The sequence below is a fragment of the Somniosus microcephalus genome, chromosome 14 (genome assembly GCF_052327205.1).
Source record: "Somniosus microcephalus isolate GS21.2 chromosome 14, FLI_Smic_1.0, whole genome shotgun sequence".
Lineage (NCBI taxonomy): Eukaryota > Metazoa > Chordata > Chondrichthyes > Squaliformes > Somniosidae > Somniosus > Somniosus microcephalus.
In genome coordinates, this window is record NC_141000.1 from 121,335,121 (window position 1) to 121,356,374 (window position 21,254).

Below are 21,254 nucleotides of genomic sequence, written 5' to 3' on the forward strand. Positions count from 1 at the left end.
GCAAAGGGTACACATTGATTTTGCTGGTCCATTTATGGACTCGATGTTTTTAATTGCGGTGGATGCACATTCAAAGTGGCCAGAGGTAATAAAAATGCCCTCAACCACCACAGAAAAAACTATCACAGTTTTACGAACCATATTCGCCAGAAATGGGCTGCCTGAACAGATTTGCTCCGACAATGGACCACAGTTTGTGTCTGAAGAGTTCCGGAGGTTCTTAAAGAACAATGGTGTTAAGCATTACACATCCGCCCCATATCATCCAGCCACCAATGGATTGGCTGAGAGGTTCGTTCAAACATTCAAGAAGGCTATCAAGGCAATGTGTAATGAAGACATACCCCTACAACACAAGGTGGATAACTTCTTGTTTGCCTACCGGAATGCGACACATGCGGTTACCAACCAAACTCCAGCCATGATGTTCTTCAATTGAAGACTAAGATGCCCCTTGGATTAGGTTAAGCCAAACATCAGAAGAGATGTGGAGAACAGGCAGTTTCAGAATATGAATGAAAGGCCAACCAGGAGTTTTAAGATAGGTCAACCAGTTTTGGCCCGGGACTACCGCACAGAGAAATGGCAGCCAGGAACGATCTGCACACGGCAAGGACCTCTAATGTATACCGTGGACGTTGGAGAGAGCATTGTAAGACGCCATGCTGACCAGATTCTAGAGTCACTGGAAAACGTCAAATCTATACCATGATCCTATACACCTGGTGATGAAACCGAAGTACCAATTGCATCTACCTCAGAATCGGTGATATTGGAAGCAGACGAACCAAACAACGACGTTGATCCTGAATCAACTTTGCCAGAAGAACCTGATACCCCAAAGAGGCGTTACCTGGACAGAATCAGGAAGCCTCCTCAAAGACTGAATTTATAATTGATTAACTTCAGCTTATGTATATAGCAACTGTAATTGTAAATATGTTATTTAATTATTAATCGAATGTTATGTACTGTTTAGCTAAAAGGGGAGGAATTGTAGTGTATGTACCTTGTAGTGACCACCCCTGTATATAAGCCTGTGTAGTAACTTTGTATAGTAGTTCCAGTTTTGTCTCCATTCAGTAAACACCTGTTTTTACCAACTTCTGCAGTCCGTGTCTCAATTACACATGGACATTACACAAATGGCCTACTCCTGCTCCTATTTCTTATGTTCTTATGTTCAGGAGGGTGGTGAGAATGTGGAACTCGCTACCACATGGAGTGGTTGAAGCGAGTAACATAGATGCATTTAAGGGGAAGCTAGATAAGTACATGAGGGAGAAAGGAATAGAAGGATAGTTGATAGGCTTAGATGAAGAGGGATGGGAGGAGGCTCGTGTGGAGCATAAGCACCAGCATGGACCAGTTGGGCCGAATGGCCTGTCCCTATGCTGTAATATTTGATGTAATTCAATCTAACCAACTAAAAGGAGTATTAGCAAGATTGGAAATGCTTTTCCAGCCAGGACAACATCCGACGCATTAGAGTGTTACCAGGATCCCAGCTCCTGGTGTCAGGTCCACCCTTCCAGACCGCACTAACAAGCCAGACGGGTTGATCAATCTTCAACAGTGCCTTGGGGCATTTTGGACTCGGAAGTGAAAAGGCAACATACTGAAGCTGCCGGATAAACAAACAGAAAATGCTTGGGAACACTCAGCAGGTCAGGCAGCATCTGTGGAGAGGGAAACATCGGGTCAACATTTCAGGAACAGCCATTGAGCTGAAAATGTTAAGGCTATGTTTCTCTCTGCACAGATGCTGCCTGCCTGGCCAAGTGTTTCCAGCATTTATCTGTCTGTGTTCTGAAAGTGCCTTGTTCAGGTATCAGCTTACTGAGTTTGCCAGAGCCAGTCGATTTGGCTCCAACCTTTCATCGCAGTGGCCAACAGTTAACTCAGTATCTTAATTTCTGTACGCAAAGGATAACCTTCCAGGCAGTGACATTCCATAATAACAACAAAAAATGCTGGAAAAACTCAGCAGGTCAGGCAACATCCGTGGAGAGAAATTTGAGTTGACGTTTCGGGTTGGACCCTTCTTCAAAACTGGAAAGAAAAGAAACTACATCGGAGGCAGGGCTGCTGGCGAGCCCTCCTGTAGAGTTTAGGCACAGATATTTGCTGATGGATCAATAGACCTCACAGAATTTGATCCAGTTCCCTCTAAATTGGACATTTTCCATTATGAAACAAATTTCTCCGGAGTTGAAATGAACAAGTTTCCTTCAGCGCATTAAATCCAACTTTGTGTTCGATTGGCTTAACAACTTCCCAGAGAGCACGAGTCTTTCAGATGATTCTCCTGACAAGCTAATGCAGGAGCTGAAAAGCGCATTACACTAATCAGCTTACTGCCTCTGGCTGCTTACTTTAAAAAAAAATTAATCTCATTGCAAGAGCACTCAACAATAAGAGAGAGTCACATTATATGTGCTATTTCGGGTATTTTTAAACTACCAAAGCAGTTGGTCTCTCACAATCTTGCTCTCGCAATTATCGACCATCTCATGCAAATGAAGGTGGTAAGTCGTGAAGAATGAAGATCTCACTGACTTGTTTTTCCTCTTTCTTTATGATGGTGAAGTGGTAATGTAGGTTCAGAGTCAGTGCTCGGCCTGAAGCAGAGTGACGTTCCCTCCTGTGAGGAGTCTCACTCCACTTATTATAGGTTGAACCCTCACTCCAGATTTACACCACAACTCCAGCATCTGTGTGAAGCATAACCTCAAATATCAGATAGTCACTAATAAATCCAATCGGGAATTCAGGAGAAACTTCTTTACCCAGAGAGTGGTGAGAATGTGGAACTCGCTACCACAGGGAGTGGTTCAGGCGAATAGCATAACTACATTTAAGGGGAAGCTGGATAAATACACGAGGGGGAAAGGAATAGAAGGATATTTTGATGGGGTTTGATGAAGAGGGGTGAGAGGAGGCTGGTGTGGAGCACAAACACCGGCACGGACCAGTTGGGCCGAATGGCCTGTTTCTGTGCCGTATGTTCTATGTAATTCTATATAACTTGTCTCATCAATAGTGTAAATGCACCCGATTCGTGACTACCCAAAACCCTCTGGATTTATTTAAAATATATATTGAGAAACCTAGATGAAAGGCCAACATTCATAGTTGGGGACTTAACCTTAGGCTGAAAAGTATTGTGAGTTGAATCTGATTAGCAAAGATGATGCTAACACAATTGAATTAAATTCCTTTGTGCAGTGTTTAAACAAGTGGTCAACCCATCTATTTAAAGAACACCTAGATGGCAGAAGCATTTCATCTGAATGTATTTATTACATCATTTTTACAGCACAGAAACAGGCCATTCAGCCCAACTGGTCTATGTCAGTGTTATAATACAATTCTGTTGCTGCTGATGGCCCACAGGGCCTCATGGATGCCCAGTTTTGAGGTGCTAGATCTGTTCTGAATCTATCCCATTTAGCACGGTGGTGGTGCCAAATAACACAACGGAGGGTGTCCTCAGTGTGATGACCGGACTTCGTCTCCACAAGGACTGTGCGGTGGTCACTGCCACCAATGCTGTCATGGACAGATGCATCTGCGACAGGTAGCTTGGTGAGGACGAGGTCAAGTAAGTTTTTCCCTCGTGTTGGTCCTCTCACCACCTGCCGCAGTCCCAGTCTGGCAGCTACGTCCTTCAGGACTTGGCCAGCTCAGTCAGAAGTGGTGCTACTGAGCCACTCTTGGTGATGGACATTGAAGTCCCCCACCCAGAGTACATTCTGTGCCCTCGCTGCCCTCGGTACTTCTTCGAAGTGGTGCTCAACATGGAGAAGTACTGATCCTTATATTCTTAGAATATCCTTCTATTCCTTTCTCCCTCATATACTTATCTAGCTTCCCCTTAAAGGTAGCTGTGCTATACGCCTCAACTACTTCATGTGATCGCAAGTTCCACATTCTAACCTCTCGCTGGGTGAAGAAGTTTCTCCTGCATTCCTTATTGGATTTGTTAGTGACTGGGCCTGAATTTGTGGTCGGAGGCTTCCCTCAGGCAAATGCCTCCGAACCGCAAGAAAAACACGAACCTACCCGATGGTCCCGGATGTTCGGACACTTGCGCTCCTGGGCCTCTATGCGTACCGCCTGCATAGATGTCCACGTAGCCCAGGGACGCAGGCGGTTCGCAAGCACCCCTGGGATCACGTGGGCCAGGCCAACCAATTAGAAAGGGGTTTCCCATTACGCTTGTGGGATTCCATTTACAGTATGTACGGAATTCCCATAAGCAGAATCGGAATCACCTAAAAAACACACTTTCACACAACGTAAATAAAAAAGAATGTTCAAAATTAATTAAAATGCAATTAAATTAAACATTTAAAACAAAAATTTAATTTTTTGAAAAATAAATTTTGAAAAATAAATTTAAAATTTGTAAAGGGTCTAAAAATAACCTATAATTAATTTTAAACTTTTTATATTTAAGTAATTAAAAAATTTTTTAATATTTATTTAAACTCTTATGCTGGTAAAAGAAGGCCCTAAATGTGCTTTTACCAGGCATAAGAATTTTGTGGGCAGTAGCTGGGCAAATAGTCCGACTCTCCGCCTGCGAATGTCCATTTCCTTCAGATTCGTACAATCTGTCGAGCTGAAACTTGACAGATCAAAGCTAGGTGGGCGTGTGTGCTGTGAGGAGGATGCCGAGAAACTCCAATATGATTTGGACAGGTTGGGTGATTGGGCAGAAACATGGCAGATGCAATATAACGTGGATAAATGCGAGGTTATCCACTTTGGTGTCAAAAACAGGAAGGCAGATTATTATTGAAATGGCAATAGATTGGGAGAAGGGGAAGTGCAACGAGACCTGGGCGTCCTTGTGCACCAGTCGCTGAAGGTAAGCATGCAGGTGCAGCAGGCGGTTAAGAAGGCAAATGGTATGTTGGCCTTCGTAGCGAGAGCGTTTGAGTACAGGAACAAGGATGTCTTGCTGCAGTTGTACAGGGCCTTGGTGAGGCCACATCTTGAGTATTGTGTGCAGTTTTGGTCGCCTTATCTGAGGAAGGATGTTCTTGCCATGGAAGGAGTGCAGCGAAGATTCACCAGGCTGATACCTGGGATGGCAGGAATGACGTATGAGGAGAGACTGGGTCGATTGGGCTTATACTCGATGGAGTTTAGAAGAATGAGAGGGGATCTCATCGAAACTTATAAAATTCTAACAGGACTAGACAGACTAGATGCTGGAAGGATGTTTCTGATGGCCGGGGAGTCCAGAACCAGGGGTCACAGTCTAAGGATAAGGGGTAAGCCATTTAGGACAGAAATGAGGAGGAATTTCTTCACCCAGAGTGGTGAACCTGTGGAATTCTTTGCCAAAGAAGGCAGTAGAGGCCAATTCATTAAATATATTCAAGAAGGAGTTTAGCCTTATTTCTTAAGGCTAAAGGGATCAAGGGATATGGAGAGAAGGCAGGAACAGGGTACTGAATTTGGATGATCAGCCGTGATCACATTGAATGGCGGAGCAGGCTCGAGGGGCCGAATGGCCTACTCCTGCTCCTATCTTCTATGTTTCTATGATCGCAAGTTCTGGGTTTTCGCACATGCACAGTGCACGTGGAAATCTGGAACTTGCGAGGCACTTCCACACCGCGTACGCAGTCATAGGCTCTGGAAAATCTGGGCCACAATCTTATTTTGATGGCAGCTAGTTCTCTCTACATCTACCCTAGCAAAGTCCTTCATAATTTTAAAGAGCACTATTAGGTCACCCCTCAGCCTTCCCTTTTGTAGTGTCAACTGTGGCTCAGTGGGTAGCACTCTTGTTTATGATGTTAGAAGGTTGTGGGTTCAAATCCCACTCCATGAGACTTAAGCACAAAAAAATCTAGGCCGTGCTGAGGGAGTGCTGTCTTTTGAATGAGACATTAAACCAAGGCTCTCTCGGGTGGGTGTCAAAAATCCCATGACACTATTTCGAAGAAGAGCCGGGAAATTATCCCCAGTGTCCTGGGCTAATATTTATCCCTCAATCAACATCACTAAAAACAGATTATCTGGTCATTATGTAGGAATTTGCTGTGTGCAAATTGTCTGCCGTGTTTCCTACATTACAACAGTGCCTCAGTCTTTCCTGATAGTTGTACCCTTTCAGTTCTGGTATCATTCCTGTCAATCTCTTTTGCCCCTTCTCCAATGCCTTTGTATCCTTTTTGTTAGATGGAGACTAGAATAATACAGTGATATGCTTATCAATTACTTCATAAAAGGTGATGAGTCGAAGAAGAGATGATGAGTCGAAAGAAGAGATGAATAAGGCTTTTATTAGCTAAGAAGAGACCATGCTTCTTCGTGAGTGACTGAACAAGTCTGAACGAAACCCACACAGTGGTGGGTGGAGTCAGCTGAGGCATGCCTCCATACACAGCGCCACCCAGAGGTGGCAATATACAATACAGTGGTTTACCACATACAGTATTCCAAGTGCGGTGTTATACCACACAGTGCACTTTCAACTTTTAAGATAAGAATATAAGAACATAAGAAATAGGAACAGGAGTCGGCCATTTGGCCCTTCGAGCCTGCTCCGCCATTCAATAAGATCATGGCTGATCTTCGACCTCAACTCCACTTTCCTGCACTATCCCCATATCCCTTGATTCCCTTAATATCCAAAAATTTAAGATAGAAGATGGAACAAATAAGGAAGCAGATGATGCCACAATTGGATTTTTTTTAAAGGTCGTTAAAGGTCTATCAGTTGTAGGAAGAAGTGAAGGTTGAGTGAGGAAAGGAGTCCGCAGGTTTGAGGCAATGGGAAAGAATGAGTTAGAGCAGAGGACGTGTGGTGACTCTTGACTTCAACAGAGTGAGGATATGTGGAAGGGGACATATTTGGAGGTTAGGGGAAACGGGGGAGGAAAGTTCAGAGGCGCAGTCACCACAGAAATATTAACAAATTAAAGGCAGGACAATCAAAGCATTGTGCTTTGTAATAAAATCAGCTCCGTATTAAAATGCAGCCCAAAATATAGACTACTTACTCAGCAGGGTGCGATCGAAGAGCTAAAGTATTGTACTGAGAGAGAAAGCAAGCAAGGATGTAGAATAATGAATTTTTCTTTAAAAAAAAGAGCCATCACACAGTGTCACGGAGTGACAAAGAGCCATTTCTTTGGCTTCTGCTTTGCAAGCTTGCTGTGAGAAAAAAAAGGAGCTCACCTTCTTTGTAGAGCTCGGAATGGTGTTTGGATTTCAATAAGACCACTTATTATCCTTTATATCTTCAAAGCAAAAGACCTCTGAGCGGAAAAACCTATTCATTGGGTCGACTCGTAATTTTATAAATATTATAAAAGGGGAAGTTAAACATACATCGATTTGTTCTATTCAGTGACTTTTTTTTGGTTTGGTTTTTAAGATGAGGAATTTCAGCGCTGGGGGAAAAGCAAGTTGCCACCCAGTGTCAGCATCAAGCCCACTAGAGCAGGCTCAATAAGGGATGAAGCAGCTTCTTATTGTCCCCACCAAGCACCTTCAAGTCAGCTCCATTACAGGTTGGATGCAGAATTAAAAATGTCTCTATAGAATCCACATGGATGACGTTAAGAAATAGGAAGGGAACCGGTCCAATTCTCACTGTGCTTTACAGCGCATCAAGCAATGGAGCCCCCTGGATATCAATGGACATACAGGGTAGGATAAGGCAAAAAAAAGGGAAGCTTATGTCAGATACCAAGAGCTAAATCCTGCAGAAAGTGTAGAGGAGCCTAGAAAGTGCAGGGGTGAAATTAAAAATAAAATTAGGAAAGCAAAGAGAAAGCATGGAAAAATGTTGGCAAGTAAAATCAAGGAAAACCCAACGATGTTTTATAAATACATAAAGAGCAAGAGAATAACTAAAGAAAGAGTAGGGCCTGTTAGAGAGCAAAATGGTAGCCTGTGTGTGGAGGTGGAAGATGTGGGTTTGGTCCTTAATGAATGCTTTGCGTCTGTCTTCACAAAAGAGAGGGACGATGCATTTACTGTAGTTATGGAGGAGGAGTGTGAAATATTGGATGGGGTAAACATAGTGAGAGAGGAAGTATTAAGGGGTTTAACATTTTTGAAAGTAGATAAATCACCAGGCCCGGATGAAATGTATCCCAGACTGTGAAGAGAAGCAAGGGAGGAAATAGCGGAGGCTCTGACCATCATTTTCCAATCCTCACTGGCTACAGGCGTGGTGCCGAAGGACTTGAGGACTGCTAACATTGTACCGTTGTTTAAAAAGGGAGAAAGGGATAGACCGAGTAATTATAGGACAGTCAGCCTAACCTCGGTGGTGGACAAATTATTGATAAAAATTCTGAGGAGACAGGATTAATTGTTATTTAGAAAGGCACGGATTAATCAAGAACAGTCAGCATGGATTTGTTAAGGGAAGGTCGTGTCTGACTAACTTGATTGAATTTTTTGTGTAACAAGGAGGGTCGATGAGGGTAGCATATTTGATGTAGTCTACTTGGATTTCAGCAAGGCTCTTGACAAGGTCCCACATGGCAGACTGGTCAGAAAGGTAAAAGCCCATGGGATCCAAGGGAAAGTAGCAAGTTGGATCCAAAATTGGCTCAGTGGCAGGAAGCAAAGGGTAACGGTCGACGGATGTTTTTGTGGCTGGAAGGCTGTTTCCAGTGGGGTTCCGCAGGGCTCAGTTCTAGGTCCCTTGCTTTTTGTGGTATATATCAATGATTTAGACTTCAATGTAGGGGGCATGATTAAGAAGTTTGCGGGTGATACAAAAATTAGCCACGTGGTTGAAAGTGAGGAAGAAAGTTGTAGACTGCAGGAAGATATCAATGGACTGGTCAGGTGGGCAGAAAAGTGGCAAATAGAATTCAATCCGAAGAAGTGTGAGGTACTGCATTTGTGGAGGGCTAACAAGGCAAGGGAATACACAATAAATGGCAGGATACTGAGAAACGTAGTAAAACAGAGGGACCTTGGAGTGCATGTCCACAGATTTCTGAAGTTAGCGGGGCAGGTGGATAAGGTGGCATATGGGATACTTGCCTTTATTAGCCGAGGCATAGAATATAAGAGCAGGGAGGTTATGCTTGAACTGTATAAAACACTAATTAGGCCACAGCTAGAATACTGTGTACAGTTCTGGCCACCACATTAGAGGAAAGATGTGATTGCACTAGAGAGGGTACAGAGGAGATTTACGAGGATGTTGCCAGGACTGGAGAATTTTAGCTATGAGGAAAGATTGGATCGGCTGGGGTTGTTTTCCTTGGAACAGAGGAGGCTGAGGGGAGATTTAATTAAGGTGTATCAAATTATGAGGGGCCTAGATAGAGTGGATAGGAAGGACATATTTCCCTTAGAGAGGTCACTAACCAGGGGGCACAGATTTAAAGTCATTGGTAGAAGGATTAGAGGGGAGTTGAGGAAAACTTTTTTCACCCAGAGGGTGGTGGGGGTCTGGAACTCACTGCCTGAAAGGGTGGTAGAGGCAGAAACCCTCATCATATTTAAAAAGTACTTGGATATGCACTTGAAGTGCCGCAACCTACAGGGCTATGAACCAAGAGCTGGAAAGTGGGATCAGGGTGGATAGCTCTTTTTCGGCCGACACAGACACGATGGGCTGAATGGCCTCCTTCTGTGATGTAAATTTCTATCCTTCTACGATTCTATGATGGACATGCTGTTAGAAATTAAGATTGAGAAATCATTTAAGAAAGCCATTTTACACAAAAGAAACAATTCATATTCTTACTAGCTGGGGGTGCCCGGCGTTGCCAGGGCAATTTAGATTATTTGGGGGAAATATTCATTGCTTTGCACCTCCCGTTAGTGCCCCAAAGCAATTAGCGCCCGGGCGCGGCACTACTAACTCCTCCCGCAAAATTCAGTGGGAGGTTAGCGGCGGGGGTAGCCGGTAGCACCCCGTGGCGCTGCGCCTCTGGCGATTACATCATCGTTGTGTGCAGCAACCCGCACGTGCCCCAGCCACAAACGTGGCTCGCGCACCCTGACCTACCGCCGGACGCCATGTCCGACAGGGTCAGGGGGCGTTTTTGCGGCTGGGGAGGCGATAATTAAAGGGCAGGTGCCGGGCGGCCATTTTTTTGGGCCCGCCTGCCAGCACCTGCACCCCCCCCCTCCCTCGCTTCCTCCTGCGGGGTGCCGGCCACGATCGGTTAGCCCGCCACTCCTCTTGAGTGCTGGGCTGTTTTCCCGGCACCCCGCTCCCCGGTGGTCCTGCAGGGCCCCGGTGTGCACTGTGCTAGGCCGCTCCCCTTTAATCAGGGGAGGGAGGCCTGTAGTATTGCGGCGCCATGGACCGACGTGCGTGGCGCTGCTGCACGTAGCGCCGCGATATTCAATGGGAGCACCCCAAGAGGGAGGGGGGGCGCTTCCAGTAGAGCCCCGCCCCCTGCTTGGGGTGCTACCATTCAATTTCGGGCGTGGGGGTGCTAACTTTTTCGGGGCATTTCTCTTAGCGCCCCGGTGAAGTTATCGCCCCAAAGGGGGCGCGAGCCAATTTCCCCCCTTTCTGTTTAAAAAAAAACCTAAAATTGCAAGACTGCAAAAAGACTGAAGGTGCATCTGTGCAAAGGTTGTTTGCAGGTCACAGTAAGGGTTGCCAACTCTCCAGGATTGGCCCTGGAGTCTCCAGGAATTGAAGATTGATCTCCAGGACACAGCTGCAAGAAAAAATCATTGTAAAACGCTTGTTTTCATTTTCTTTGAATACTTTTATATTTTAGTTACAAAAATATTAGCAATGGGGAAAAAAGGCTGTTTGACTGGGTGGGATGGTTGGAGGTGGGAGGTCCTGCAATGAAACTGCCAGGAATACGTCCAGTCAGAGTTGGCAACACTAGTCACGCAATGTTTACATTTAGATTCACTTTATCACCACAACTAGAGACTTCGTTCTCTTCTTATGCCTAGGGACATCTCGATAAAAGCTGGAACCAAATGTGGGTAAGCAACAACAACTTCCATTTACATAGCGCCTTTGCATTGTAAAACATCCCAAGGCACTTCGCAAGAGCGTAATCAGCCAAAATCTGACACTGAGCCACATAAATAGATTATTAGGACAGGCGACCAAAAGCTTGGTCAAAGAGCTAGGTTTTAAGGAGCGTCTAAAAGCAGGAGAGAGAGTTAGTGATATGGAGAGGTTTAGGGAGGGAATTCCAAAGCTTAGAGCCCAGGCTAGTGAAGGCACGGCCGCCAATGGTGGAGCGAAGGAAATCGAGGATACACAAGAGGCCAGAATTGGAGGAACGCAGAGTTATCTGAGCATTGTAGGGCTGGTGGAGGAGGTTATAGAGATAGGGCGGGGCGAGGCCATGGAGGGATTTGAACACAATTTTAAAATTGAGCCATTGACAGACCAGGAGCTAATGTAGGTCAGCGAGCACGGGGGTGATGGGTGAATAGATTATGGTTGTGGATGCAAAGGCTGTATATTAGTTCATCTTAGAAACAGCATAAATGAAGTGAGATCATAACCAGAAGGGAAAAGATGAAAGTGAAGGAGGAGATCTGGAATGTTGAGCTCAGCCGACTGTAACGGGCTATTCTTCTACGGCGGCATCCGCTGTAACCTCAGTGTTGGGCGTGAGTATGTGTAACATCTAATTTTTAATAAACGTGCAAGTGTTTTTGACTAGGTGGTTTAACTCACTATTAATGTAAGCACAGAACTGACGTCTTTGTCTCTGTACTGATTCAAATTTACATTCCTAATAATCCACAGTTCTGGTTTCCACTGGGGGAACTTTAACCCCCAAAAATGGGTGGGTTGGGGTCGGGTGGGAGGGTAAGGTGTTAAATTAAGGTGTGAATCCCAATCCCATCCCGCCTCCAACCCGCCCACTTCCGGGTTTAACGGAGGCGGGACGGGGGAGTGGGCAGCCAACCCGCTCCCAGGAGGCGGGTTGCCACTTTAAATATTATAATATGGTTGCGCACCCAATCAGAACCACACCCCACCCAAGGTTAGGGATCGGACCTCCCCCGGTCAGTGACCAGAACACCCCCCTCCACCTCCCCCGGTTGCTGATCGTATACCACCCCACCCCCAGGTCAGTGATCGGTCAAACCGCCCCCCCTCCCCCAGGGGTCGGGGAGCGGACCTCCCGCCAGGATCGGACCCCTCCCCACCCCAGGGTCGGGGCTCGTACCTACCTGGGGCTGTGGCCTCCTCTCCAGCGTTCCCCCGCCTGACTGGACGCCATCCTGTCGATCAGGCTGACTTCCAGGCGGGGAACCTGTCCGTGACGTCAGCACGCATTCTGTGGATCTCAAACTCAGAGTTTCCTGTGCTCGACCGGCCTCCTCCGCTCCCAGCAGGTCTAAGCATCAAAATTCCGACCCATATTACAAAAAGGATATAGAGGCACTGGAGCAGGTGCTAAAAAGACTTACAAGTTTGATAACAGAACTGAGAGGTTATACCTATCAGGAAAGACTGAACAGTCTGGGGCTCTTTTCTCTAGAATAGGGAAGCCTGAAGGGTGACCTGATAGAGGCCTTCAAAATTATGGAGGGATTTGTTAGGTTTCCACTTGTGGGAGTCCAAAACTAGGGGTCATAAATATCAAACAGTCACCAATAAATCCAGTAAGGAATTCAGGAGAAACTTCTTTACTCAGAGAGCGTTCAGCACCCAGACAAAGGGAAGAGGAAATAAAAACAGAAAATGCTGGAGAAACTCAGCAGGTCAGACAGCATGGTGAAGTATTTCATGTTCAAATAGTATATGATGCATATATTGATACATTTAAGGGGAAGCGAGATAAGTACCTGAGGGAGAAAGGAATAGAAGGATATGTTGATGGGGTGAGATGATGTAGGGTGGGAGGAGGCTCGTGTGGAGCATAAACACCGGCACAGACCAGTTGGGCCGAATGGCCTGTTTCTATGCTGTAAAATTCTATATCATTCTATGTAAAAGACTTTTTCAAATTTCCACCTCATCTTGCTAGTGACAATCCCATGGTAATGCCCCCTTGCTTTCTGCTTCACCAACCAGTAGAAATAATCTTTCACCATTCACGCTTTCAAATACTTTCGTAATTATGAGAACCTCTATTAGATTCCTTCTTAACCTTCTGAGTCAGAAGGTTGTGGGTTCAAGTTCCACTCCAGAGACTTGAGCACAAAAATCTAGGCTGACATTCCCAGTGCAGTACTGAGGGAGTGCTGCACTGTCGGAGGTGCCACTTTTCGGATGAGACGTTAAACCAAGGCCCTGTCTGCTCTCTCAGGTGGATGTAAAAATCCCACGACGGTATTCAAAGAAGAGCAGGGGTGCTCTCCCCGGTGTCCTTGTCTAATATTCATCGCTCAATCAACATAACAAAAACAGATGACCTGGTCATTATCACATTGCTGTTTGTGGGAGCTGGTTGAGTGCAAATTAGCTGCCGAATTTCCTACATTACAACAGTGACTACACTTCAAAAAGTACTTCATTGGCTGTAAAGCGCTTCAATAGTTAAGGAATGAGACTCCACAGTATAAATAGTTCATTTTCTGTCCCAGAGTGCTTGATTGGCAGTCATTAACAATTATTGCAGCGTTAAGGGGTACTTTCACTCTTAATTACTAGACTTAACTTTCTGCGACAAGTTTAATGGGCAATTAATGTGCAAATCCAGCAAGTTCTTTAAAATAATGGGGAGGTTCAGGGCGAGATGCCGTTTGTGCAAAGTAAACGGTGGAGCGGTGTAAATCGACCAGCAAGTTCTGCAGATTGGCAACTCACGCCGTATCTCTTCATCCCCTGAACTTGCTGGCCGATTTATGCATTAATAACGGTGAGCGTCGTTAACACGCCGTTAGTTTTTATAGCATAATCCGGCCCAACGTGTTCAGGAGAGGAGAGGGAAAAATTGTCAGGAAATAAAAAAAGAAATTGGAAGCTCAATATACAGGACATTGTGGACACAAAGGGCAGGATTTTCATTGGGCCGTGGAGGCGGGATTGGAGGCGTGTGAGGGGTTAAAATCTCGAAATTGGGGACACGAACCCATCCTGCCCCCAACCCGCCTCCATGCCAGTTTCAGAAGGAGGCGGATAGCCGACCTGTGCTGGGACCCGCCTCCCCGAGGCGGGAAGGGGATTAGTGCCAATTAACTGCTTGACAGGCAGTTTTTGGCCTAATCCCTATTTTTATTGAAGTGTGGGACTCCCGACAGCTCTAAACCACGCCAAGTTAGCGAGGCGGACCGTCGGGCTGAAGGGCTTGGAGGGTGCGAGATGTCCAGTGTTCAGGTGAGTGATGGGTGCATGAGTGCAGAGGTAAGTGTGTTTGGTGTGTGTAAAGTGTTTAAAGAAGTTTTACTTACATTTACTTACCTTTACAGCCTTCCTTCCTTCAGGTCTTGGGAGTCCCTCATCTCACCGGCACAGAAAGCAGAATGGCCGCGAGCTGTCAAAAGTTGCAGCATTCAGCTTTCTGTTCTGGAGAGATCTCTAAATCAGCCTGAGAGGAAGGAATTAACTTGGAGTACCGATTGTCAGTGTTTGACAGCTTCAAACAGCTGTCAAACACTGATATTTCATCTGTCAAAAGCTTTTGACAGAAGAAATGTCAATCTGAGACGTCACCTGTTGCCGGGTGGCCCTTAATTGGCCTGCTGAGCCCGCTGGGCGGGCTCAACAAGGTCAATCAAGTCAAAATCGAGTGGATTGGCCACAATTCGATGGAGGCGGGACTACAACAATGAAAATTCAGCCCCATGGGTTTATGTTACCATTTTAGAGTATGGTCCACCGCGGCTTATATATCACGGTGACAGATGGAGGGAAAGACTGATTTTGATGATGGACCAACACTAACAATTCAGCAGGTTATCAGAGAGAATACTAATGGTATAATTTCTGTTTCTTTACTTGAAGATTACTCCAGCTGTGGATAGCGATTTTGGCAGCTACAACTGTACAGCCAGTAACCGGATAGGAACCAGGTCTCAGGAGTTCACCCTTGTTCAAGCTGGTAAGTGACGCTGTTAAGCAGGATCCTTTCAGGTTCTGTTGAGCAACCAATGACGGTGATGATAGGAAGTGATGAAAAAAGTACATGTAAGGCATGAAGAAGCACCCAAACTTTGAAAGATGCGCCCTTGTCAGAACTGGGTAACGACAGTCACAAGTTTCAATTTTTCCTTGTGTTCCCATCGCTAAGGCATTGTGGTTGCAAGAAAATTCAGGTGGATATAAGTGTCAGCTCTGGAATTCCCTCCCTAAGCCTCTCCACCTCTCTCCTCTAAGATGCTCCTTAAAACCTACTGACATGAATCAGTCATTCGTGAAAGAAAGACTTATGAAATAATACTGAGCGGCCTACGGGTGGCGCTGTCCAGGGAGAGTATAAATACTCGGGCACGGGCCCAGCTTGCGCAGGACATTCTTAACAGGAACTAGTGAAGGACACAACTAGACCTCCATGTTGTAAAACAGTTGATTAAAGCTTTGTTTAATGCTTAGACCAAGTGCCTAGTAGTTTTCTTACATCACCTACCTCTTTGACCACGTTTTTGGTCACCTGTCCTAATATCTCCTCATGTGGCTCGGTGTCAAATTTTGTTTGATTGCGCTTCTGTGAAGCGCCTTGGGACGTTTTATTACGTTAAAGGTGCTATATAAATGGGAGTTATTGTAAATAAAGACATTTGGAACTGTTAAATTGTTCTCAGTTTTTTTTAATGAAGATACGAACAGGAGTTGGCCATTCATCCTGTTCCACTGTTCAGTTAGATCGTGGCTGATCTGTATCTTAACTCCATCTACCAGCCTTGGTTCCGTAACCCTTAATACCTTTTGCCTAACAAAAGTCTATCAATCTCAATTTTAAAATTTTCAATTGACCCCAAAAGAGCTTTTTGGGGGAGAGAGTTCCAGATTTCCACTACCCTTTGTACCTTCTTTTATATTCGGCAGCGCCTCCCAAACCCGCGACCTCTTCCACCTAGAAGGACAGGGGCAGCAGGCGCATGGGAACACCACCACCTCCAAGTTCCCCTCCAAGTCACACACCATCCTGACTTAGAAGTATATCACCGATCCTTCATCGTCGCTGGGTCAAAATCCTGGAACTCCCTCCCTAACAGCACTGTGGGAGTACCTTCACCACACGGACTGCAGCGGTTCAAGAAGGCGGCTCACCACCACCTTCTTGAGGGCAATTAGGGACGGGCAATAAATGCTGGCCTTGCCGGCGATGCCCACATCCCAGGCACGAATAAAAAAAAATTGGCTGCCCTGTTTCCTACATTACAAGAGTGACTATGCTTCAAAAGTATCTCATTGGCTGTCCTGAGGTTGTGAAAGGCGCTATATAAATGCAAGTTCTTTCTTGCTTTCTCTTACATGGATTCCAGCTCACACCTTGCTTCCTTACCTCAATGGAAGAATTTTCTTTCTCTTTTAAAAGCAGAAGGGCAAAATCCAAGTCTGTCTTAAAAAGTAAGACTCAGAAGCTGATCAGCATTCAAGGTTATACCTCGGACTGTGTGTGTGTGTCTGTGTGTGAGTGTGTGTGTGTGTGAGTGTGTGTGTGTGTGAGTGTGTCTGTGTGTGTGTGTCTGTGTCTGTGTGTGTGTGTGTCTGTGTGAGTGTGTGTGTGTGAGTGTGTGTGTGTGAGTGTGTGTCTGTGTGTGAGTGTGTGTGTCTGTGTGTGTGTGTGTCTGTGTGAGTGTGTCTGTGTGTGTGTGTGTGTGTGTCTGTGTGAGTGTGTGTGTGTCTGTGTGTGTGTGTCTGTGTGTGTGTGTCTGTGTGTGTGTGTGTCTGTGTGTGTGTGTGAGTGTGTCTGTGTGAGTGTGTCTGTGAGTGTGTGTGTGTGTGTGTGTCTGTGTGTGTGTGTCTGTGTGTGTGTGTCTGTGTGTGTGTCTGTGTGAGTGTGTGTGTGTGTGTCTGTGTGAGTGTGTGTGTGTGTCTGTGTGCCTGTGTGAGTGTGTCTGTGTGTGTGTGTCTGTGAGTGTGTGTGTGTGTGTGTGTGTCTGTGAGTGTGTGTGTGTCTGTGTGTGTGTCTGTGTGAGTGTGTCTGTGTGTGTGTGTGAGTGTGTCTGTGTGAGTGTGTCTGTGTGTGAGTGTGTCTGTGTGAGTGTGTCTGTGTGTGAGTGTGTCTGTGAGTGTGTCTGTGTGTGTGTGTGTGTGTGTCTGTGTGAGTGTCTGTGTGTGTGTGTGTCTGTGTGAGTGTGTCTGAGTGTGTCTGTGTGTGTGTGTCTGTGTGAGTGTGTCTGTGTGTGAGTGTGTCTGTGAGTGTGTCTGTGTGAGTGTGTCTGTGTGTGAGTGTGTCTGTGTGAGTGTGTGTGTGTGAGTGTGTCTGTGTGTGAGTGTGTCTGTGTGAGTGTGTCTGTGTGTGAGTGTGTCTGTGTGAGTGTGTCTGTGTGTGAGTGTGTGTCTGTGTGTGTGTGTCTGTGTGAGTGTGTGTGTGTGAGTGTGTCTGTGTGTGAGTGTGTGTGTGTGTGTCTGTGTGTGAATGTGTTTGTGTGAGTGTGTCTGTGTGTGAGTGTGTCTGTGTGTGAGTGTGTCTGTGTGAGTGTGTCTGTGTGTGTGTGTCTGTGTGTGAGTGTGTCTGTGTGAGTGTGTCTGTGTGTGTGTGTGTGTGTGTGTGTGTGTGTGTGAGTGTGTCTGTGTGTGAGTGTGTCTGTGTGTGAGTGTGTCTGTGTGTGAGTGTGTCTGTGTGAGTGTGTCTGTGTGTGAGTGTGTCTGTGTGTGAGTGTGTCTGTGTGAGTGTGTGTGTGTGTGTGTGTCTGTGTGTATGTCTGTGCCTGTGTGTGAGTGTGTCTGTGTGTGTGAGTGTGTCTGTGTGTGTCTGTGTGTGTGTGTGTGTCTGTGTGTGTGTGTGTGTGTGTGTGTGTCTGTGTCTGTGTGTGAGTGTGTCTGTGTGTGAGTGTGTCTGTGTGTGTCTGTGTGAGTGTCTGTGTGTGAGTGTGTCTGTGTGTGTGTCTGTGTGCAGCATTTTACTGATGCAAAGCTCCGTGCTTCATTTCAATGAACACAAAAGTTGCCTGAAGAGTTGTGTCTGTTAGTGGTTAACTTAACACAATGTCCTTAGCAAGTTTATAATGCAGGTGGACTGGCTGACTTTGATTCCAGACCCTGTGGGCTAAGATTGATAGGATGCCATAATTACATTGTGCTCCATCAATCTGCTTAATGTGTTTCTTCAGAGCGGAGGCAGAGTACCGCCAAAGCAAGATGGCTAACAATGACCTGCAGGCCATTCTCTGATTCCGTAATAGAAAGGGGAAAATGTTCAATGGAGCACTTTTGTTAATAATGGCAAGACGAAGTAAGCTTAAACTAATTTCAGAGAGACGACAGTGTTTATTTTTTAAAGAGGGAATCTCACCATGTGACTCCTGTTAAAGAAGGACACTTACCATTAGGCCCGTGTTTCAAAAAGTAATTTTCTCCACTCTGGCTTCTTTTTAAAAAGGAAGTAGTTGTAGCCTTACTCACAGTGAGTTGAAGATTATTTATTATCTGTAACAGTAATGATGTAATTATGTTATGTTAGACATGTATAGAACCTTGGTTCGACCACACTTGACGTATTGTCAACCGTTCTGGTCTCCATATTATAAAAAGAATTTAGAGACACTGCAGAAGGTGCTTAAAAGCTTTACTAGAATGATACCAAAACTGAGAGGTTATACCTATCAGGAAAGGTTGAACAGGCTGGAGCTCTTTCCTCTCGAAAAGAGAAGACTAAGGGGTGACCTGATAGAGGTCGTTAAGATTATGAAAGGGTTTGATAGGGTACTCGTAGCAAAGATATTTCCACTTGCAGGTGAGACCAGAACTGTGATATCTTGAGACATAGCATATATATACAACAGCACAACATGGCTTCCGGTAAGAACTGTACTGCATGTGGCTTTATTATTATATACATCAGTAGTCCACCAGGCGGCTCTATTATACTTCTCCCTCCTTATTGAAGAAGTTAATCATAGCAAATAATCATTGTACATGACTTGCATGGTATACACAACTCTTGGTATACATTTCTCAAATGGAACCCATTTTATGTTTCCAAATTCTACTATAGAATTCTGTAACACAAACAAAAGATATGAACTTATTTTCCATATTTACAGATTAAACTTAACCACTGAGTTCTGTTTCGAAGAGGATACCTTCTTTCTTGAACAGAACTTTCAGATCTTGTAGGACTTTGACTCATTCTAGGCTGAGCCTACAGAGAATCTTTCTCCAAGGGCTGACCTTGATCTACATTTTTTTTCTTCATTGATGGGATGTGGGCATCGCTGGCTGGCTAGGCCTGCATTTAGTGCCCATCCCTAATTGTGCTTGAGAAGATGGTGGTGAGCCGCCTTCTTGAACCGCTGCAGTCCATATGATGTAGGTACACCCACAATGCTGTTAGGAAGGGAGTTCCAGGATTTTGGCCCAGCGACAGTGAAGGAACGGCGATACAGGTCCAAGTCAGGATGGTGTGTGGCTTGGAGGGGAACTTGTAGGTGGTGATGTTCCCATGCGTCTGCTGCCCTTGTCCTTCTAAGTGGTAGAGGTCGCGGGTTTGGAAGGTGCTGTTGAAGGAGCTTTGGCAAGTTGCTGTAGTGCATTTTGTAGATGGTACACACTGCAGCCACAGTGCGCCGGTGGTGGAGGGAGTGAATGTTGAAGGTGGTGGCTGGAGTGCCAATCAAGCGGGCTGCTTTATCCTGAATGGTGTCGAGCTTCTTGAGTGTTGTTGGAGCTGCACTCATCCAGGCAAGTGGAGAGTATTCTATCACACTCCTGACTTGTGCCTTGTAGATGGTGGAAAGACTTTGGGGTGTCAGGAGGTGAGACACTCGCCACAGAATTCCCAGCCTCTGGCCTGTTCTTGTAGCCACAGTATTTATATGGCTGGTCCAGTTCAGTTTCTGATCAATGGTAACCCCCAGGATGTTGATAGTGGGGGATTCAGCGATGGTAATGCCATTGAATGTCAAGGGGAGATGGTTAGAGTCTCGCTTGTTGGAGATGGTCATTGCCTGGAACTTGTGTGGTGCGAATGTTACTTGCCACTTGTCAGCCACTTGTTTGGACTCTATACTTTCAGACTGTTTGTCTGCCTGACTCGGGCTCAAACTTAAATTCTGACTTTGTCTTGGACTTGTTTCTGGTACGTCTGATGTAGGATTTGCTACTAGTACTCTACTTGTAACAAGGCTATCTGACTCATCAGAATAAATTGAATCATCCCAGCTTTTAACTCCTTCCACATCTGTAGGTAAGATATAATCAATGTGAACAAACCTAACCTTTCCATGATCAAACATCTTGACCAAATATGTGCAAGGGCCACATATCGTCACTTGGAGTGGGAGGGGAAGGATCCAGTTGTTGTGGTCCACATAGGAACCAATGACATAGCTAAGGCTAAGAAAGAGGTTCTGCTGAGGGAGTATGAACAGCTAGGGTCTAAATTAAAAAGCAGAACCACTAAGGTAATAATCTCTGGATTACTACCTGAGCCACGAGCAAATTGGCATAGGGTCAATAAGATCAGAGAGTTGAATGCATGGCTCAAGGATTAGCGTGGGAGAAATAGGTTTTGATTCATGGGGCACTGGCACCAGTACTGGGGAAAGAGGGAGCTGTTCCGTTGGGACGGGCTCCACTGGGACCATGCTGGGACCAGTGTCCTGGCGAATCGAATAACTAGGGCTGTAGATAGGGCTTTAAACTAAATAGTGGGGGGGAGGGTTCAAGTGAGGGGAAATTTAGAAAGATGAAGAGAAAGGACAGGGCAATTGTGCAGGGTAGTGATATGGGCAATGAAAACCAGAGTGTGACAGGAAGGGACAGAGCGTACAAACATAAGTGTGCACCAGCAAATAAGGTCAGAGTAGGGAAAAATGATAAAGACAAAATTAAAGGCTCTTTATCTGAATGCACGCAGCATTCGTAACAAGATAGATGAATTGACGGCACAAATAGATATAAATGGGTATGATCTAATAGCCATCACAGAGACGTGGTTGCAAGGTGACCAAGGCTGGGAACTGAATATTCAGGGGTATTTGACATTTCGGAAGGATAGGCAGAAAGCGAAAGGAGGTGGGGTAGCTCTGTTAATAAAGGATGAGATCAGTACAATAGTGAGAAATGATCTTGGCTCAGAAGTTCCAGATGTAGTGTCAATTTGGGTGCAGGTAAGAAATAGTAAGGGAAAGAAGGCACTGGTGGGAGCAGTCTATAGGCCCCCTAACAGCAGCTACACTATAGGACAGAGTATAAATCA

At 45.5% G+C, this 21,254-nt stretch overlaps 1 protein-coding gene across 3 annotated transcripts in view; it reads left to right on the forward strand.

The window, feature by feature from the left end:
* Window positions 1–21,254, forward strand: part of ncam2a (neural cell adhesion molecule 2a) — a 659,443-nt gene that overhangs the window by 217,984 nt on the left and 420,205 nt on the right. For all 3 annotated transcript variants that reach the window (XM_086007257.1, XM_086007258.1, XM_086007256.1), the window contains one exon: window positions 14,891–14,987. In XM_086007257.1, coding sequence (XP_085863383.1) covers window positions 14,891–14,987 — 97 coding nt within the window. The remainder of the gene's footprint in view (window positions 1–14,890; window positions 14,988–21,254) is intronic.